Raw genomic sequence first — 18,496 nt, 5'->3', positions numbered from 1 at the left:
TCAGGTTCATTAACTAGCTATTAGCAGTTAATAGCTAGCAGCAGAGTCTAGACTCCAGGTCCCCTGATGCCTAGGCTTGGGCTCCTTCTTCCCTTCTTTTCCTCATTCAGCTGACAAGAAGGCACTGGGGTGTGGGAGAGGCAGAGTCCATTTTCTGGAACAGTTCACAGTGTACTAAAGAAGAGAAACCAGCCCACAGAAAGCTGGTGTATGCTTTCTGTGATATGAACCGCAAAGGTGCCCCAAAGAAAGGCCATAGATTGGAGAAGGTTAAGTCTGTGGACCAGCCAGGAAAACCTGGTAAAGGAGGTGACTTTCTGGCTCAGCTTTTAAGAAGAGTGAGCCTACCCGTGGGGAAGGAAGGTGTTTCCTACTCGGGGAAGGAGCTGGAGGAGTGGAGGTCTGTTTAGAGGTAGGTGGGTGCGTTTAGCCTGGAGGGTAGGATGTGTTTGACCTCTGTGTAGGTGAATTCCCAGGTAGAAGATGCCCTCTCTCCTCCTGGGACAGCAGTCTCAGCCCCCGCTTCCATGTAAAGCAGCCGAGCAGACAGAAAGGACAGTGTGGGAGGGTCTGTCAGAGGCATCCTGGCGGTTTCTCAACCTGACCCCCACCCCTGCTCCAGTCTGATGGTGCATTTCCCAAGGAACATAGGTAAAGTGGAAGAGAGACACCAGGATACCCCTGACATATATTGCCAACAAGCCATGCCATCTGCATGTCAGACCGATTTTAAGAGATGCAAGGAGAGGTCACTCAGGGGGTCTGTGCTCCAGGCTGGGACTCCTCCTTTGGCTTAGTCTCTGGCGTCCTTTGCCTTTGGATCAAACAATTGCCATCTCTTGGAATATCAATTTCCCCAACTTCTTTGTCCTGATTGGTTAGTAACGAGGCCTCTGAGTTCTTGAATACCAGTCTCTTCCCTTGTGCAAGCCTATCCCATCTAGATAAGAGCTGGGAGCCTAGAGAGAATGTAAGCCAGGTAGGGGCGGGGCTGCATTTACTCCAGGCACTCCAGGGCTCACTCCAGACAACCTGTCAACCAGCTCCAGGCCCCTTAGCTCCCAGCGTGCCAGCCCCCGCATGTTACTTCCCTAAATAGCCCTGGTCTGGGGTCTTTGAGCCTCAGTGACCTATGTATGACCATGTGACACTAGCTCTGTGTGGCTCAGGGCCCCTATTCTGGAGGAACGTTGGGGTAGATGGGCTGCCCTGTGCACTCCTCCAATGACCTTCTCTGGAATAAATCAGGCTTTGACCCGGGAAAGGGTCCGGTTTTTCCTTCTCCACAGGCAGGATGGAAGATATTGCCCTGCAGATCTCTGAGTAGGAGACAGACCCAGATTCCTTAAGGGCCTCTCTGCTGTCTGGGTCCTGCCCCTTTTTCTCCAAAGGGAAGGAGAGAGAGGGGAGAGGAGGGCGGCGGTCGGGGACAGGGAGAGCTTGGAGGAAGGAGCATGGGGAAGGAAGATGGAGAGAGCCTTCAACAGCTTTCCTCCTCTCGAGTTGGAAGCGGTTAATCCATGGGTGCTTTTTCCACCGAAATGTGAGCATTTCAAGGGTGAGCGCTGCCCTCTGGCCGCAAGCGCCAGAGTGTGTGTGTGCGCCTGTGCGCGCGCGCTTGTGTGTGCTACTGTCGCTGTCATCACAGATGTACCCCCAGCTGTCACTCCATTGCTCCGTCTCTTCGCTCGCGCGCACACACGCGCGCGCTCTCCTCCTCTCCCTTTCTTCCCCTTTCCTATCTGTCTCCCTCTGTCCCTCCCTCTTTCCTTCTCAGTTTGCTATTGACCCAGCAGCCCCTTCCCCCTGGCAGCAGCGGCAGGCATTCCTTCTCCCCCGTGCTGTGCGCTGCGTGCCAGGTCCCTGCGCCCGGCGGACTGGGCACTCAGTGCCCACCACGCTCCGCTTGGCAGTGCTGTCTGGATTTCTCCAGGAATCCCAGGAGGGGCTCACTGGACGGCTTAGAGCTACTTGATTTAAGGAGCTTGCGGTCAGGGTGAAGAAAGGTGAGTGCTGTCCGCTGGAGGGAAGGAATGAAGGACTGGTGGGGGTGCAGGGAACGGGCTGGGACACAGGGAGCGGGGCCCATCTTTGCCGGGTCTCCTGGCGCTGTACGGACAGCGGCTGTTGCCTCCGGCCGGGGAGGGATGGCTGGGGTTGGGGAAGTGCTCAGGACCGGACATCTGGGGGCCCAAAGATACAGGACCCAGGGGTCCTCTGACCTCACAGCGCTGGGGAGGTAAGCTGGGATTCTGCTGGGGAAGGAGAGAGGAGAGGAGGGCAGTGCCAGTGCCAGTGCCAGATGACAGGCCAGGGGCGGCATAGAAACCAGTCCCTGCAGCGCGGGGAGTGCCAGCCAAGAGCCCTGTGCCGTCTGCCTGCCCAGCTCCGTGCATACAGCCTGAGGAGCTTGGGTGCTATGGGAAAGGGATGCTCCTGGTGACCGGGCTGGTACAGAGGACAGGTTGGTGGGGGGATGGCAGACTGAAGGACTGTGCTGTCTGAGCTCTGGGAATAGACCAGGGGCGGCCTCTCCGCAGGATGCCCTCAGCACGGGATTGTCGGCCTTCAGGCAGCTGTCCTTGGACAAGGTGCGGAGGAGCCCTTCCCTAGGTGGACACAGGTCCACAGCGCTGTGGGGGAAGCCTCCCTGGTGGGGGCGTGGCTGGGAGTGGACCACAGAGAAAAGCCCTGCAGCTCTTCCTTGGTGAGCCTGAGGCCCTGCTCCCAACCGGGCAGGGGCCTAGGGGCAGGGGGTGGATCCAGGCTTGTGAAAAGCTACAAGCACGTCCCCTAGAGTGTCCCCCAACTGCACACTGGGTCCTCTATCTTTAACTGGGTCTGGAAGCCTTATGCCATGGTGGGAGTTGTGGACTCAGCTTAGGGGGAGCAGGTGGTATACAGCCAAGCCCTGTCTACCTGGTTTCCCAGCCCAGTAGGGCATTGGACACCCTGAGTTGCAGCAAGAAAGTGGCTCTTAGCAGCTCTGGGGCCGTGTTGACGATGCAGAGAGGGTGGTCTGACCAGGAGTCCCTACTGCTCAGCTCAGTTCCAGTGGCTGCTTTGTCTTTTTCCTGAGCTAAGCTTTTCAGAGTTGCTGGGGTTGATGGTGAGGGTGGCACCTGGCTGTCAGGGCGTATTGGGCATTGCCTTAGCATGACTCAGATTGACACCGGCAGCTTAGATAACTACATAGGCTGTGGGGGGGCTGAGCACGTGGAGGGGGCGGGGGAAGTCCAGCAGGAGGGAAACCCGAAGCAGCTTCCTGCTCTTCCCACCCCACCTCCCTGCTGCCACAATCTCCAGCACTGCCAAAAGAGGGAGCCCAGGAAAGCCAGCCTGGGGGTGGCAGAAGGAGGGAGGTTTCTTAAGCAACCGATCTGGTTTCTTTGGGGTTTGGCTGGAAGCTGTGTCTGGGGCCCGGATGAGCAAACCTTATTCCCATTTCCTAGGCACCAAAGCCCAGGGGCCCTATAGGGCTGCTTTTGGAAGAATGGGTATCATGGGGAGGAGGCAGGGGAGAGCCTTTATGTAATGTTGGGGTGCCTGGGGAGGAAGGAGTTGGAGCAGAGGCAGTCTCTCTTCTTGGGTTCTCCCTCCTATCCAGATCAAGCTTCTTCTGTCCCCCTCCCCACCCCAACTGCCTCCTCCCCTCCCCCCAAGGCCAGATCCATGACCTCGATGAACTTGCTTAGTTTGTTCACAATGGAGACTGGCTCAGGTGAGGAAAGCCTCAGGGGGCTTTTCTGTTCTGATTAGCAGAGAATCTTTTTGGGATCAGGAATATTCAACAAGGAAACCAGGATGTAGGAAGCCTGAGGGTGAGAATGGGGTATGCATTTTGAAATGAACCAGAAAGATTTGCCTGTTCCAAGTACAGATAGAGAGATTTAAAAAAATCTGCTTCCGTGCTGCCTGGGCAGTGTATGTTATGGGGGTGACAGGCAGGAAGAGACTGAGAATGTTTCCTGGAAGGGCCCAGATGGCCAGACTGGAGGCAGCAGATGCAGAGCCCAGCCCTGCACAGTCCCCACCAAATGGGGCTCAGCTCAGGCCGCCCTGCGGTCCAGGTACCACTCACCATCTTGGTGCTTCTCACCTGCCTGTGACCTTCACCTTTCTGCAGAGTGAAGTGGGTGCATAGGCAACCATGAAGGCCCTTTCTGCTTCTAAGTTCTGTGAGTCTGGGTTGCTGAGGGTGTGCAGAAGGCTTGTCCTCAACTAGGAACACTTGACCAAAGTGAGAGATACCAGTGGAGGTGAATGGCAGGGCCCGCATGATGTCCTAGGGGTCAGGAACCCTGGGTTGAGGTACAACAGGCATTAAGCGGTTGTGTGGTTTGGACACCTGAACTGGGGAGATGCACACGACAGATGGGTGTGGACACCAAGCTGCTGGTGGGTGTGTTGGAGGTTTCTAGCTGGGGTTTGAGGCAGTTCCACGTGGAGGATTATCTCTGTCTTAGGAGGAACTGAAGGGACAGAAGCACAGAGAGGCCATAGCTCTGTACCATCCTAACATGAGCATTCGGGTTTGGGGGTTCTGGCTGGCTGCTCACGCCCAGGGGGCTGAGGCGAGGTGCCCCACTGGGGAGGTGGCTCCCACTCCCAGTCTCCAAGGGAGGCTGCACCCACTCAGCTCGGCGGGAGCACGTGGAAACTTCTGGTCTTATTGCTGCCTCATGTTCTATCACTACCCTCCACCCCTGGCTTCCCTGGGGCTCCCAGACTACCCTTCTCCCCTCAGCACCCAACCTTCTGCCAGAAGGGTTTCTAGAAAGCCCTCTCCCCTTCCTTTCCCAAGATCTTGGCCACGTGGGGCTTCTCTCCACTGCATCTATGATGTTACTGGAAGGAGGGGCTGGGAGGGGGAGACCAGGCTTATGTCTGAGTCCAGGACCGCACAGAGCCTGTTTCTTCACCAGTAGGAGGGGCATCAGAACGCCTGCCTCCTCAGAGCCAGTGAGACGATGGGGGAGGGAATGCTGTGTAAACTGTGAAGTACTGTACACAGTACAGCAACACAGCAACACGTCTCCTTTTTCTGCCTTTTCCTTCTTATCCCGAACCTCTGTGTGTAAGCAAACTAGGAAGAGAACATCCCGAGAAGGCTGTAAAGGCAGCTGAGTTAGTAGCTTTGTCACCAGACTGCTTGGGCCCAAAGTCGTATTCGTTCTTCTGCGGCCTAACCAGAAGCAAGTTACTTAATTTCCTTTGCTTCAGTTTCCCCCATCTGCAAAATGGTGTTAATAATAATATGTCCTCAAAGAGTTGCTATGAGGACTAAGGACACTATACACAGTTGTTTGTGGCTATGACCATTTCTTCTCTCCATACAGAGGCTTTTTGAAGGGGGTGCTGATGTCCATATCCTCCCCACTCGGCCCAGGTCACTGCCACTCCTGAGATGGGGCCTGGCTTTCAGAGACTGACGGGCATGGCCCCCTGGGAGGTGCTGGGGCCTGCTGGGGGAGAAGCAATCTGGTCTTGTGCTTCTCAAACTTGAGTGTAGGATCTTGTTAAAATTCAGATTCAAATTGGACCAGCGTGGACCAGAGTGGGGCCCGAGATTCCACATCTAAGAAATGCCCAGGTAAGTCCCATGGGCCATGCCGAGTAGCAAAGGTTCTCAGGGCTTCTCCATCTGACTGCTTGTGGCTCCTCGGCCCCATCCTCCAATCCTGGTTGTCTCAGCAAAGCCTGGCAGAGGAGGCCAGGGTTCCCTGCTGGGGCCCAGCCCTTCTCTCTGGTGTCTCTGTCTCTGGGACTGGGACAGTGAGTCCTGTGACAATTAGGAGCAGGTCCAGCATCCAGAGCCAGGAGGCTGTGGGACTTGGAGATAGAAGATCTTTCTGGCAGGACCTCTCTGCTCTTGTCTGTCCCCCATTCTCCATCCTGAGTGGGACTTCCCTCTCAGACAGTGTAAATTTATTCCAGCAGCTGGCCAGCGCCTGCTACAGCAGCTGCTCTCCTAATGTAGGTCACCCCCTTTCCTGATGAGGCTAGATACTTCTGGGGGTGCGAAGGGGTCCTTTGGTTGGAGGTGTGCTTGTGGGCAAAGGGCCAAAGAGCCAGGAAGGGCTGGGTTCTAGCCCCAAATCTCCCTAAAGGTCACTTCTATGATGCCCACAGGGGCAGGGCCAGCACCCTAGGGAGCACGGGTACAGCCCCCATCCCCCACCCACAGGCCTGGGGGACTTTGTTTTCATCACATTTCTCCAGAGATACCGGGGTCAACAGTGCCCTGCTACCTTGGAAGATGACGCCTGTGCATCTGCCTTGTGGCAACTTGCCTGACTTGCTTCGTACGGGTGACATCATCCAAGTCTGGGGAAGGGGCATCAGGACCTGCTCAAGGCCACTGTCTCCACTGATGGGTGCTTGCTGGTCAACCCCTAGGCTCACCACAGGGGTGACACTGAGGTCAGGGAGGGGTGAGTAGGGTGGAAAAGGAGAGCCTGCTTGAAAGAGGGGAAGAGACTCAGGTGGACATAGCTCCTGGGCTTGGGAGAGAGGGATTCTCTGCCACCTATCTCCTTGCCGGAAGCTGGAAAGAGCAGAGTGGAGGCCTGGATTGGGTCTCCAGCACCCTTGTGGGTCTGGGTATAGAAGAATTCCCAGGACAAAGGTTGCCCTTCAGGGCTTTCCTTAGACCTCACTTCTAGGCTGGAGGTGCCCCTGTACATTTGTCTGCTAGGGGCTTCTGGGACCCACCAGGCATCTCTCTGTGCTGAGTGTTGGCATCTGAAGAGGAGTGCTGGAGGGCTGCCGCAGGGCATGTGTGTGTGCACGCGTGCGTGTGTGCGTGTGTGTGAGCATGTGCCTAACTGCACAGCTCTCTGTGGGTGTGTGTTTGCACCATGTGCTATGTTGGAAGCTCCATGCACGTGTCTGGGAGCCTATGTGCACCTTGCCCTGTGCACACATACGTGTCTTCCCATAAGGACCATTGCTGGGTGACAGTCGCCAGGGAGTGGATGAGCAGCCAGGGTCAGAAGCCCATGACCTATCTCTGACCTAGGGTCAGAGCAAGTTGGTCCTCATCTTTGTGCCTTGGATGACCACCAAGCTGCCTACTATTGTATGGGTGCTGTGAGCCCTGGATGTAAGGGCACTTGCTGGAGTAAGAGCTCATTCTAGGGTCAGGGCCTGAGGGACACAGAGAGGATGGACACTGGTGTCTGCGGTGGAGGTCTGTGAAGGCTGTGTGTGGGGGGTGTCTGGCCATGAGCATCATGTGATGGGCCATCTGCTCAGGAATAGAGAAGTAGACCCATGCGTGAGGTTGATGGGACCAGGAAGGAGGAGTTACATAGAGCTGCTGCAAGTTGCTGTCCCCTCCCCACAGAGGAACGGAACTGGTGTTTCCTCACATCTATCATGGGCTCAAGTCCAAGCTGGGCGCATTCGCCTGAATTCTCTCCTAAGGTAATGTATGCTAAATATAGTAAATGTTAACTTTCCTCTGTTAATTAAATGGATCCACATAGAGATTCCACCCATGAAGTATTACAGTCATCACTTTTAGAGATAAGATAACTGGAGCTCAGAGAGTGTACGGGTTTGTTTAAGGTTGCACAGCTAAGGAGTGGTGGACCACAAGGAAACTTGGAGCCTTGCCTGCCTGGGCTTCTGAACCAGGAGCCTGTGGGGGCCTGGCCCTGAGAAAACAGCTGGAGAAGACACCTGAGCTGCTATAAGCTTCTTCACATTTCAGCCCAAGGCCTGGCTATCCATCCAAGAGTCAGTGTGGGGACCCTGGCTGTTCCCCATGCTCCATGTTGGAGGCCAGTTGTTGTGATGGTCTCTGCCAGCCTCTGGGAGGCCTGTACAACCTGGAGCACTCCCCGGTGGAGGAGTGGGGGGAAGGCAAAGCCAAGACCCCCACACACCAGGCTGCCCTTGCTGGGAGCACGGCTGAAGGTTCCGCGGGGGGTGCTGTGTTGTATGTGGGTTTTGCCACCAGAGGAAGCTGGATTCAAGAGTGGGGGCTGGGGAGGCAGTGAGAGACACTAGGAGCTGCAGCAGGACCCAAAATGCCTGAGGGAAACCCACTTCACTGGATGCAGAGACCTCAGAGCTGAACGGGTTAGCTTCCCAGCAGCCCCTTCCATCTCCTCAGCTGCCTGCTTAACTTTGCCCCTGGCTCTGGGGGGAGGGAGGCAGAAGAAGGGGGTGAAGAGAGGGGAGGTTGCAGCAGGCAACCAGAGGAGCCAGCCAGAAGCAGTGGGCTGAGAGAACTCTGCCCTTTGGGAGCAGGAGGTGCTGGGCTGTGGGCGGGGTCTTCCCTGTCCTCCCTGTCCCCTTCCCCACTTTGTCTCAGCCTGCTGCAGGGGCAGCCACCACAGTCCCCTCTCCCATCCCTCTGCTGGGGCTGGGAGAGTGGAGGCTCTGGCCTCCGTGTGAGGGCCTTAGCCATATCTGGAAGGAAATGAGGACCAGAGGAGGGCCCGTGTCCCTCTTAACTAGTCATAGGGTTGGGGCAGGGTGGGTCCTGAGACCCTAGACAATGTGAGTACCCCTCTTTCGTCATCTGAAGAGAAACCTGCCTTCCTGCAGCCCCAGGGCGGCTCCAGCCCTCCCTCTGCTCCGAAATCTCCTCCTCTCCTTCCTGCCTCTGTCTCCTGCATAGACAGCTGCTGCAGCATGAACTCCCTGAGCTGATGAGTCTTATTATAGCCCAGCGGGCGGAAGACAGAGCACCACACCTCACCTCCCAGGCGAAGGTGGAAGGGAAGCAGGAGGCCATCGGGCGGCAAGAGCGGGGCCTGGGCCTCACACCTGACCCAGCAGCAGACTGCCTCTTCGGGGGCCATGGTAAGAGCAGCGCTGGGACGGGCCATGGTGTCAGTATGGCCTCACTCTGCTTACCTGGTAGACAGACACCTCAGTTTCCACGCATGTGACATGAGGGAAAGCCCACAAAGGAGGCCATATCATTCCAGAAACATTTTCGAGATCAACAGACAAGAGAGACAAGAAGAGAGACCGGGGGGGGGCGGGGGGGGGAGACACTGGAGAGGCCACTGCTGGCGATTCCTGAGTCCCACACACAGAGCCCAACGCTGTGCCACAGGCCAGAGCCTGCCCGCCTTGCCTCCCCAGTAGCCCAGGGAGGTAGAAGGATTCCTGGCTTCTCTGCCCCTCGTTCCTCTCCCCACACCTCCCCCCACCACAGGGAAACAGCTGAGCTGAGAAGAACAGGAGAGGGAATGGCAAGGAGTGTAAAGAGACACCGGGCCCTCTTCCTAACCTCTGGGCTAGAACGGGGCCTCGAGTGCCTGCTCAGCACTTTCTCTCTCTCTCTCTCTCTCTCTCTCTCTCTCAGGACTGACAGGTAGCACGCACTGAAGGGCTCCTCTCTCCCCAGGGGTGCAGGGACTTGAGAGCTGTGGCATTCACCATGCTGGCCCGGGGCAGTGGCCCCGAGCAGAGGACCAGGCTTGCCCTGCCGTGGAGGCAGATTTCCTGTGAGTACGGTGGGGTGGGCAGGAGGCAAGGATGCATGCCAGGCTGCGGGGGGCTCTGGGAGGCCAGAGGTTTCCTTCTACAATCTTGCCCATGCTACTGGCATCTGCGGCAGCCAAAGGAAGAGTCACTGCTGATAGCTTTAGTGGTTAACCTGGGAGCTGGAGGCCATGTCAGGTGGATCTGTCTCCCCGGGTGGGTCTGTTTCTGTGCCCAGAAGTCCACCCCTGCCCCCAGCAGTCCGGTTTGGGATAGTCCTGTTGTTCTAATGGCGAGTCTCGCTCTTGTCTTCCATTGGCTGGGTGAACCTGGAGACTTCTCTTCTGCCTCAAACTTCCCAGCTCTGAAATGGAGGGACCTAGAGAATTCTTAGGTTGTGGGGTTGGAAGGACCTTAGGGGTTGGGTCCCACCCCCTCCTTCTGCATCTGAGGAGACTGAGGCCTCCATTTCTTATAAGAAAGCCTTGAAGTTGTCAGGTTGAAAGCCCTGAGAATTCTCTTCATATGAGGGAGAGGGCCGAGGTCCGTGAGGACCGGTTTGCCCATGGCTGCATGGCTAAGAGGTAAGACATGGTCCTAAAGGACATTATTCTGCCCGACTTCTCCCCTTGTCAGTTCAGCCCTGTGATGCAGCTGCCCCACGACATAAACAGCCTGAATTATTCACCATGTGAGAGTCACTGATCCCTGATCCACTCAGATCCCCTTTCAACCTCATTCTGGAATCATTCAACACCTTGCAATACAGGATTATGTTTTCTGGTCACCAGAGCTTTCATGTCACCCTGAATTTCTCAGGGGTGGGGAGAATAATGGCTTCTGATTATGTTGATCCTTTAGAGAAGGAAGCTCAATGGATTGAATTTTTTCCTGTGGAAGGTGAAGTCTGAAGAACGTTGATTTTCAAATGGCATGGTGGAGGTCGTGTGGGGCAGGCTGACCTGGCAGCAGATGGGCTCCGTGGGGTCAGAGGATGAAAGGTAGCAGCAGGTGACCCCATGTGGCCAGGAAGGGTCACCAGTTGGCTCCCATGGCCACGACTGTGCTCATTTCCCCTTGAGAATGAGGAGGCTCAGGTGTCAGCCTTGCAGTCTGCTTCTCAGCTGTCAGTGACCCAGCAGGCAGGTGTATGTAGGGGGGACAGTCCCCTACTGTTTCTTCAAGCTCTGCTCTTGGGGACAACAAACATCTACCATACACAAACTCATTCAGACACTCAAGTTGGGGTGGCTGCTGCCTGTCTGGGTAGGGCCACCTGGGCCATGAAGTTCTGAACTTCTCTATCACTTCCCTGGCTAGGGTCTTTCCTCTGGGCTTCTCTTTCCAAAAGAAAATGGCCACACTACTGCTTCCTTCCTTTCTGCACTCTCACCCCCAACTTGGAGCTGCACTAGGCTAAGACATGCCATGCATGGGAGAGAAAGAGCACAAAAGGGTACTTCCCACCCCTGGCCCCCTACAACCTCCCACGTGCTGTCAGATCTGGATGAATCCCACATCCAAGATGGGGCCAGTAATTTGCCAGACCGGGTGCTGCCTTGGTAAAGTTGAACTATTTTGAGCTCATCCCTTTTCTCTTTCACAGTGAGCAAACGTCTCTGATACTCAGGAAGACAGAGGAAGGAGAGTTTTGCAATTACTCTGAGAAAGGGCTGATGGACAATAGAATGAACTGCTCTGTTGTGATTGCTCTTTGAGGGCCCCCCAGCCCTTTCCCAGAGTAGGCTCTGAGCTTGCTTACTCAGAGGAGTCCTGGGAAAAACATGGGACCACAAATGGAATGCTGTTAATGGGTCCATGCTGCAGTCTTTAGGAACAGGAACCCAGCCTAAGTGCATGGCTGGTTTTAGAATGAGAATAAATGGGAAAATTCTGGACCTATGGTGTGCAGTGGTTTGTGCCCAAGTCTTCTTCAGCATGGAGGTGGAATTGTGCATCTTATCCTTATAATTTCCACAGTGGTCTCTAGTGGGACCCTAGATGGGCTTGGGCTCCTGGTCTTCATGCTTCTGTGCATGGTACGTCTTAGCCTAGTGCAGTTCCAAGTTGGGAGTGGGGATGCAGAAGAGAAGGAAGCAGTAGTGTGGGCATTTTCTTTTGGAAAGAGAATCCTTCTCTGTGATATTGAGAGAGGAGCAAGTGAGTAGGCTTCTTTGACTACTAGATCCTTTATTTTGTCAACATCTATGGTGTCAGTGGGACCTAAGTTCCCAAGAAGATCAACCATTGGAGAACCTGCAAGCTGGGACATCTTTGTGGAACAGCATTGTTTGTCTGCTGGACTCAAGTCTGCTAGTCTGCAGGATTGTACTCCACTAAAGGAATTCCTTTGCCAGTTATGCAGGGAGGCAAGGAGCCCTGTTGACCTTGTGTGATGTCCAATAATATAGACCTGCTTCATGCTTGTTGATTATCTTTTTATGTGGTCAGTAAAGGTTTGTGCATTGACTTTAGCTTGGGCCAAAGCAGATAAAGTCAAGAGGCCATTATGATACAAATTCGAAAGGAGGGCATAGAAGCAGGAGGTGGTAACCCCCCAGCCTGTTGCTTTCTTTCCACTTCTCTGTTCCCCTCCCCTCCAGGGATCACCTGCTGGATCACCCTGTATGCTGTGGAGGCCCTCCCCTCCTGCCCCTACTCCTGTAAGTGTGACAGCCGCAGCCTGGAGGTGGACTGTAGTGGCTTAGGCCTCACCATGGTGCCCCCGGACTTGCCCGCTGCCACTCGAACCCTCTTACTCTTGAACAATAAGCTGAGTGCCCTGCCTAGCTGGGCATTCGCCAATCTGTCCAGCCTACAGCGGCTGGACCTGTCCAACAACTTCCTGGACCAGCTGCCCCGTTCCATTTTCGGGGACCTGACCAATCTTACAGAGCTGCAGCTCCGCAATAACAGCATCAGGACCCTGGACAGGGACCTGCTGCAGCACTCGCCTCTGCTCCGCCACCTGGACCTGTCCATCAACGGACTGGCCCAGCTGCCCCCTGGCCTTTTTGATGGACTCCCAGCTCTGCGCTCCCTATCACTTCGCTCCAACCGTCTGCAGAACCTGGACCGGCTGACGTTCGAACCCCTTGCAAGCCTGCAGCTGCTGCAGGTTGGGGACAACCCCTGGGAATGCGACTGTAATCTTCGTGATTTCAAGCACTGGATGGAGTGGTTCTCCTACCGAGGTGAGCATAGCTAGTCCTGCCAGCGCCAGCCCCTGGCCCAGCACACTTCCTGGAGGCTGGGTGCTGACTCAGGGCTGGGGTCTAGGGAGAAGGGGGTGGCCCTATCTCTCCACCAGCGGGGCTGGAAGAGTCTCAGCCTCAGCAGGGCAAAGAGGCCAGTACTGCTTTCTTTCCCTCCTGGTCTACTGCTGTGCTTTCTTCCCTGCGTGCGCCTCCCAGCTCCCAGCCTCCTTCCTGTTCTTTTTCTTTCAGACTGACTCATTGTAACTTGATCTCACTTCTGTAGGTTTCATGAGGCAACTTAAAGACTCAGTATAATTTTTCTCTGCATCCCACCAGGTATGCCTCTGGGCTTCCCTGGCATGGTAGGAGGAAGAAAAACCATGCTTGCTCTTCTGAATAATACAATAATTTCTTAAATATCCACAGTTTCAGGAGGGTGGAATATAATTTAAATCCACAGATAAAACCAAATTTTCATTTTGATGATGACCTCAACTCTCTCAAGAAATTTTATATTCAAAGCTTTTAATAAGCCAACTGTCTTTAGTTTTTTGTTTAGTGTTTATTTATTTTTGAGAGAGAGACACACACACAGAGTGTGAGTGGGGGAGGGGCAGAGGCAGAAGGAGACACCGACTCTGAAGCAGGCTCCAGGCTCTGAGCTGTTAGCAAAGAACCCAATGTGGGTCTCAACTCAACTGTGAGATCATGACCTGAGCCAAAGTCAGACACTCAGCTGACTGAGCCACCCAGGTGCCCCCAGCTGTCTTTAGTTTTACTCTTTTCCTTCCCCCTTTTGTTAACCTGGGCAAGTTCTAGAATGACTATAAAATGGAATGGAAAAGGAGGGCAAAGAAGTGAGCATAATGGTTAAAAGTGCCAGATCTGGGTGTAATATGTGGCCCTGTCACTTACTAGCTGTGTGATCCTAAGAAATGTCTCTGTGGTAGTGTTCACATCTGTAAAATGGGGCAAATAACAACTATCTCATAGACTCATTATGAGGATTAAATAATAATGCACAAAAAGTGTCTTGAAAAGTACTTAGCCTAAAGTAAGTCCTCCACAAAACTTCTTCATTTATTTGTTCATTTGTTAGTAGTAGCCATAATATTAAGTGGACTTAATAAGACACAATTTGGTGCCCAGCACAAAGTAGATGCTCCATGAATATTTGCTGAACGAGTGAATCAATGTGAAGAGTGTTAATGCTTTTCCTCAGTCTCACTCCTTTTGTTCCATATCCAGCCACCATTTCAATTATTTGGGTGGTATTGTCATGTGTTAGTTATTCAAAAATTTTTACAAACCGTAAAGTGCCATAAAATGTTAGTCACTATGACAATTTCTCCCATTTTTGTGAGTTGAGAAATAATAATGTAGTTTCCACTTTATAAGTATCTTTGCATGTACGTTATCTATTTTAATCCCTATAGCAGTTAACTGAGTTAGCCATTCTTATTTTATGGCCAAGAAAACCAAAAATCAAATACAATTAAATAAATTAAATAATTTGTGCAAGATGACATAGCCAGGATTCAACCTCAGGTCTTGGAGCAAGAAGGTGAGGTTGTCCCCATCTCAGCACCCAGCTCCTGCCTATACAAAGGCCCTTGGACACATTTTGCTGGATGTAAGACCTGCCATAGGTCACCCAGGCAGTCAGTGGCATAGGAGAACTAGAGACCAGGTGTCTTTAGACCCATGTGTTATCCCGAGGGAACATCCTTGTCCTTTCATATAGTCAACAGGAACTGAATTCTCAGCACAAAATGGCATGGAATGGGAATGTATATTTTTGGAAATTTTCAATAGTACAGTTGTTTTCAACTTTGCATTTCTTTAAAAAAAATTCCTGGGGTGTTTTCATCAGCATCCCAGGAAAAGCATATCTGTTTTATGAAGAGGCTTGCAGCAGCTGTGCTGGGAGATGGAACTGGGAGTTATGGACTAGCAGGAGCACACTCATCAGGAGTTATTTGGAAGGGGGTGTCTCTTGCCTGCATCTAGATTTCACTGGAAGTGGATAGAGGGCCAAAATCTGACTTTGGCATCCTAGGGGATTCTCCTCAGCTTCTCACCCCACCCATGTTCTTCATCTATATGCCTTCATGACTTCACTATCATGTGGCTATCACCATTGTCATGATGAGCCCATGCACATATTGCTGCCCACACCCCCTCATCAGCACTGCTCCCTCTCCTTTGCCCTCATGGGTCTTCAGGATTTCCTTCCAAGATGCTGCTTCACTCAGAGATGCTGTGGTTGGGGTGCTGATGGGCTCCTGTGTTGCTCTTAAAGAGGAAAAGGAAAACATTATCACCGGACCTTTCTCCTCCAAAGAGATGGTCTTGGGCAACCAAAAGTTTCTGCGTGGAAGCAGGGTGGCTGTGACAGTGGCTTTGACTTGTCCTTTTGTGAGAGGGAGGAGCTCTGGAGTAATAAGATACTGTGGAGAATAGTGCTCTTGGTTTACAGATAGGCAGTGAACAGGCAGATTCAGGGGCAAGGAGAAGAGAAGAATTGTCGCCTGGGCAGGCCTTTTGACTCTATCTTTGCATTGCCAACTCTTCCCTGAGCACCTCCATGTATTAGCATTGCCTTACTCTTGTGGGTCAGTCTGACACTGGAGGGGACAAGCTTGACTGAAATGGTTGTGTGTTGCTCTAAAATGGAAATAATGGCAATATCCATTTCATACAGCTTCTGTGCAGATGAAATGACATGATATATGTACCTTGCCTATCATGGTCCTTGGCTTAATAAATGCTAGTTTTTCTTCTCCCTTCCCTTGCCATTGATGTGATTCCAGGACTGACTGCATTCCTGATAGAAACTAGACCTCCCGGGCCTTCTGTTTGGGGGACTTGGGGATGGGGAGAGGGAGTCCAGGTTCTGAATGTCTGCTCAGCCCCTCCTTGTTTTCTCCCTGGATGCAGGGGGGCGCCTGGACCAGCTTTCCTGCACCCTACCCAAGGAGCTGAGGGGGAAGGACATGCGTGTGGTCCCTATGGAGATGTTCAACTACTGCTCCCAGCTGGAGGATGAGAATAGCTCAGCCGGGCTGGATATTCCTGGGCCACCCTGCACCAAGGCCAGCCCTGAACCTGCTAAACCTAAGCCAGGGGCCGAGCCTGAGCCAGAGCCCAGCACAGCCTGCCCCCAGAAGCAGAGGTATCGGCCGGTGAGCGTGAGGCGGGCCATCGGCACAGTGATCATCGCGGGGGTTGTCTGTGGCATTGTCTGCATCATGATGGTGGTGGCTGCTGCCTATGGCTGCATCTATGCCTCCCTTATGGCCAAGTACCACCGGGAGCTCAAGAAGAGGCAGCCCCTAATGGGGGACCCGGAGGGTGAGCATGAAGACCAGAAGCAGATCTCTTCTGTGGCGTGAGAGCCCAGCCCCACTTGGCCTAGGTAGGAAGGGCAGGGAGAGCATGCTGGGGATTGCTTCAGTAAGGGCTGGCCCTTCCCTCTACCACAGTCCCCTCCTCCATTCTCCTCCCCTGCCCTCCAGCAAACAAGCTACAGTGCGGTTGTCTCCACGAACTTCCAAGTCTCTGCAGAAGCCACCCTTGTGCTAAAGGCTCCTGCTCATGCTCCATTCTGAGCCATCAAGTCTCTGTAACACGTGAGAGATCTCCCTAAGCTTTTGGCCAATAGGGAAGAAAGGATATGTGTACAAGTGGAGGCTTCTGGACTCTGTTCTCCTGTTGCCCTTCCTGCCCTGGCTGTAGTCACAGTTGGGTGACTCTCCCTACCTCCTGCTCATAGCACCTCATCTGTATTTAAGGGTGGGTTGGAAGTGATACGGGGGCCAAGGGCCAACTTCTGTGACCCTCTTCTAAGCCAGGAATATATTCTCAGCTGCCCTTAGTGTCAGAGTTGGGTCCAGCTTTCAACTGCTAGTACTAATGTACAATCACACCAGCCATGGCATCTGGACCCAGCACTAAGAAACATGATTATAACACACCCCCTCTGCTGAAGCCATTATGTTCCTCTATCTGCTACAGGCCACACCAACTGCACTGCTCCTGGAATTCACTTATCCGCTCTCACACACACTCAGCATCACCAGCGCAATTACATCAATTGGAAACTTCTCTCTCTTTCTCGGTCTCTGTCTTGTCTGCTTGTCTGTCTACCTGTCTCTCTTTCTCTCTCTATCTCACACACACAGAATCACATGGACACAGAGGTCATGAGAACCTGGGGAGTAGAGACATGTTTCCCCCTTGGGTCTCTAGCCCTCAGGCTACAGAACCTTGTGCTTGCTCACCACAATCTTCTCAAGTCAACAGGGGGGAGAAGCACACACCGACAACACAAGGCTTCCTTTGAGATCCTCTGAAGTGGGCCAAAGTGGTGCTGCTGGATGAGACTGCCTGTCACCATGGTAACCCTCTCACACCTCTCCTGCTGGGTTTTCCAGGGACACCAGCCCAGAGGCCTTGAAGCTACAGCATGTGTGGATGGCAGCCTCCTGGGAGCCCAGGCACATACGCCACTGGGTGTTTCTTCAGCGCTAAGGACATCATCACTGCCAGGCCCCGTGGGGACACCCACCAGTTCCACTCCTATAGCCTGCAGCCCAAGAACCATTGCCCTGTACCCCTCACCCCTCCATCTTCAGCAGCTCCAGCCCTGGGACCTTGGGGCGGGGATTGGGTCATGATTGGTGGCATCTTGGGAAAGCAGGTGGTCCTCGCCAAAGCTCACTGCCTGCCAGCATATTCCAAGCAGACCCCAGGGGCAGAGAGAAGGCTGTCACATTCTGCTTAGAGGCCTCAGTTGTGGGGCTCCTTTCCCAGGGTTTTATGTGCTCAGAAAGGCTTTCTGGAGGTTTTAATTGCACCCGAACTGGGTTCCAAACCAGAGCATGGGCCAGTGGGCCTGTTTGTGACTTGTAGCCTACACCAAAGGGGCCGCAGGTGAGAAGATGGCTGTTTGGGGCTTGGGAGGTCATTAGTCCTCTCTTGTAGGTCTGTCCCTTCCCATGAGTCTGATCTCAGATGAGTACTAGGTCTCCCTCTGCTGGACACAAGTTTTCCCAAGGCTTCCGGAGGGTCAGGAGGCATCAGGCTGGTTTCTGGCTCCAAGACGGTAGTCTTGGTGGTGGCCTGGGAAGAGGCCGCTGGAACACTGAGGTCAAGGGTCTGAAGAGGAACAGGGCAGGACATGGAAGGCCCACCTTGCCTTGCACCCCTCGATTCTTCCACCTCATAGGGGACCATGGTGGGTGAAGGGGGTGGTGGGGGAAGGCAGGGAATGCCTTCAATTAGGCCTTTCTCCAGCACAGGCTGCTTAGCAGGCTGCTAAACATGTCTCCTGAGGCTGGGGGCATAGTCTTCCTTCTTTCCAGCTGATACCAGATCTAGGCATTTTCTAAGGGAAAAAGAGGGGAGGGGTGGGCGTTGTCAATGGTGGTATCTTCAGCCAGAGACAGAAGATTTTTAAAGGCAAAATTATATTTCTGGTTTGTTGTTTCAGAAGAACAATAAAGACTGTATTTTCCTATGTATCTCCTGGTTTCCTTGGGTGGGGAGGGCATGTGGGTGCTGGGAGAGTGGCTTCCTGCCCCCTGACCTCCCCAGGAAGCTGCAAAAATTGCTGCAGGATGTCACCCCGATGTCCAGACCTCCATAAGACACACAGGAAACTCGCCCGAGGCCTTGCCTTGGGGCACTGTTAGGAGAGATGTGGAGGGCTGAGCCCTGGGTTAGAACGGGTTCTGTAGCTGAGTGCAGCATGTCACCCATGTGCTGGCCTGACAGTACGGATATGTGAGCCTCAGGTTGGTGCTCCATGTAGCACTGGAGAGTGAAGGTCAGCTGGAGACCTGTCACTG

At 53.6% G+C, this 18,496-nt stretch overlaps 2 protein-coding genes across 3 annotated transcripts in view; one reads left to right on the top strand and one right to left on the bottom strand.

Moving 5' to 3' along the window:
- Window positions 1–18,496, bottom strand: part of CACNA2D4 (calcium voltage-gated channel auxiliary subunit alpha2delta 4) — a 112,956-nt gene that overhangs the window by 23,138 nt on the left and 71,322 nt on the right. The gene's annotated exons all lie outside the window — the stretch shown is intronic.
- Window positions 1,965–18,169, top strand: LRTM2 (leucine rich repeats and transmembrane domains 2). 2 transcript variants are annotated; one of them, XM_039236351.1, is made up of 6 exons: window positions 1,965–2,006; window positions 8,633–8,817; window positions 9,329–9,470; window positions 12,051–12,641; window positions 15,585–15,998; window positions 17,081–18,169. In XM_039236351.1, the coding sequence occupies exons 3-6, from the start codon at window positions 9,404–9,406 to the stop codon at window positions 17,101–17,103; spliced, it is 1,095 nt and encodes a 364-aa protein (XP_039092282.1). In that variant the 5' UTR covers window positions 1,965–2,006; window positions 8,633–8,817; window positions 9,329–9,403; the 3' UTR covers window positions 17,104–18,169. The 2 variants fall into 2 exon arrangements, with proteins under 2 accessions (XP_039092282.1, XP_039092281.1); XM_039236350.1 differs by having other exon boundaries at window positions 15,585–16,062.

Source organism: Hyaena hyaena, unplaced genomic scaffold (assembly GCF_003009895.1).
Source record: "Hyaena hyaena isolate Hyena2069 unplaced genomic scaffold, ASM300989v1 scaffold_108, whole genome shotgun sequence".
Classification (NCBI taxonomy): Eukaryota; Metazoa; Chordata; class Mammalia; order Carnivora; family Hyaenidae; genus Hyaena; species Hyaena hyaena.
This window is presented reverse-complemented; position numbering and strand designations above follow the sequence as displayed.